The 1,800-nt window shown below is 66.7% G+C and overlaps 1 protein-coding gene across 1 annotated transcript in view; it reads right to left on the bottom strand.

Annotated features, from left to right (window-relative positions):
- ESPN (espin) overlaps positions 1-1,800 on the bottom strand; it is a gene marked incomplete at its 5' end in the record, with an annotated part of 10,194 nt that overhangs the window by 2,133 nt on the left and 6,261 nt on the right. The window contains 4 exon segments of the mRNA XM_029962364.1: positions 110-250; positions 469-765; positions 854-1,144; positions 1,287-1,291. Of these exon segments, the coding sequence (XP_029818224.1) occupies positions 110-250; positions 469-765; positions 854-1,144; positions 1,287-1,291 (734 nt within the window).

Genomic DNA, 1,800 nt, shown 5'->3' on the forward strand with positions numbered 1-1,800 from the left:
CGTCCTCACGGGTAAGGGCAGAATGCCGGGGTGCCGGGGTGGCGGACCGTGGCACGAATGGTGGCAGCTCCTCCTCTGGCTGCCCCAGCAGCGGTTGCCTTGGCTGCACCTCGTGCATCACCCGCAGGCTCCCCAGCTGCCTCTCCAGGTGCCGCATGTCCTCCTCCCACGTCAGCTGCCCGGCAGGTCCTGGTGTGCCCCTGCGGGCAGGTGGCCCGCGCCGGCACAGCGGCGGTGACTGGCTCCCGGGCTGTGGCAGGAAAGAGGGCAAAGGGGCTCTTGAGGCTGTGCCACACGCACCTCGTGCCACCGCCACCATGTGTGGCATCCCCAGGTGTAATACCCCTGCATGCAGGTGGGGTGGTCCCCCCCAGACCAGCTGGGAGCTGGAGGCGAAGCCACACACACCATTTCACCAGGTCCTGAGCTGCTTGGGCCATGCCCACGCCGCGCTCGCCGCCGCAGCACGTGGGACCCCCCTACCTTGCGCCGCTGCTCCTCTTCCTCCTGCATGCGGAGCTGCAGCTTGCGCACCATCACCTGCCGCTTCCACTCGGGAATGGGCCGGCCCTGCTCGTCCTGGCTCGGCACCAGCGCCTCTACCTCCACCGCCGCCCCAGCACCTGCTGCTGGCACTGGTGAGCTCCCATTTAGCACCGGCTCTGGCGAGCCCCCTGCCAGGCAACGTGGTGGCCCGGCAGCCTCGGGGGTGGCTGGTGGGGTGGGCGTCCTGGTGGGTGATGGGGAGGACACTGGCGACTCTGCCTGTGGAAGGAGGGAGGGAGGGTGGTGGGCACTTGCCATGCTGTGCGGCACTGTGCCACTGGCTCCCCAGGCCCCCCTCACCACCTACGTTGGCCCCTGCCTGGCCGCTGCCAGAGAAGACAGTGGTGAAGCCTTTACTCTGCGGAGTTGGCTTGAGGCTCTTCCCAGCCTTGATCTCGGCCAGCAGCTCTGAGTTGTCACCAGTGGGGGACATCATGTTGAAGGACTTCGTGCCTAAGAGGAGGCAGAATGAGCAGTAAGTACCCTGCCAGCAGCAGCTACTGTCCCTTGAATCCCCCATCTGTTTTCAGGGCACAGGGGTGGAGGGGTGTCTGCCCCCCCACCATCCAGGAGCCCCTGGGACCTCGTTGAGCAGCATCTCAACACCCAGATCACCGAGCCCATAGGAACAGCTCCATGTCACCCAACTCTTGGGTCCATGGGACCCCACTGGAGCAACCCCCCAGCACTCAACAGCCTGTCATCCAAGCTCCCCAGACCCGTAAGACCAACACTCCAACACCAGCTTACTGTGTCCATGGCACCCTGCTAGAGCAGCACCCCAGCACACCAACACCCAGCTCCTGCAGCCCCAGCACAGCCCCAGCCCTGAGTGCCACCCCCTGCCTCTGCAGCACTGTGTTGTGTGTGACAGCAGTGACCTGCCTCTGGAGGGAAGACTCCATGGCCAGTGGCAACCCTGGCACGGCAGAACAGCCCCTACAGTCCCCTGCAGCCCCCAGCAGCGATGCACCGACAGCCCAAGACAGCCCCACTGCCAGCCCAGAGCCCAGAGCGCTGCATGGCACCAGCATCCCGAGGATGCTCATGCCACTGCTCGTGCCACCCGCCCTGTGAGCACCCACCGTCTGTGCCAGCCATGCGTGCGTCCCTAGCAGCCCATGGTGCCGTGCCAAGGCAAAGCCCCTTCCCCGCGGCTGGTGCCCGCAGCTTGCCCCGCTCGGCTGCACCACGCTGGGGCCAGAGGGCTGCGGGTGCTGAGGGCCCAGCGGGGCACGCACGCTGCCATCCAGC

The sequence above is a fragment of the Manacus vitellinus genome, unplaced genomic scaffold (assembly GCF_001715985.3).
Source record: "Manacus vitellinus isolate BGI_N305 unplaced genomic scaffold, ASM171598v3 scaffold_46_pilon, whole genome shotgun sequence".
Classification (NCBI taxonomy): domain Eukaryota; kingdom Metazoa; phylum Chordata; class Aves; order Passeriformes; family Pipridae; genus Manacus; species Manacus vitellinus.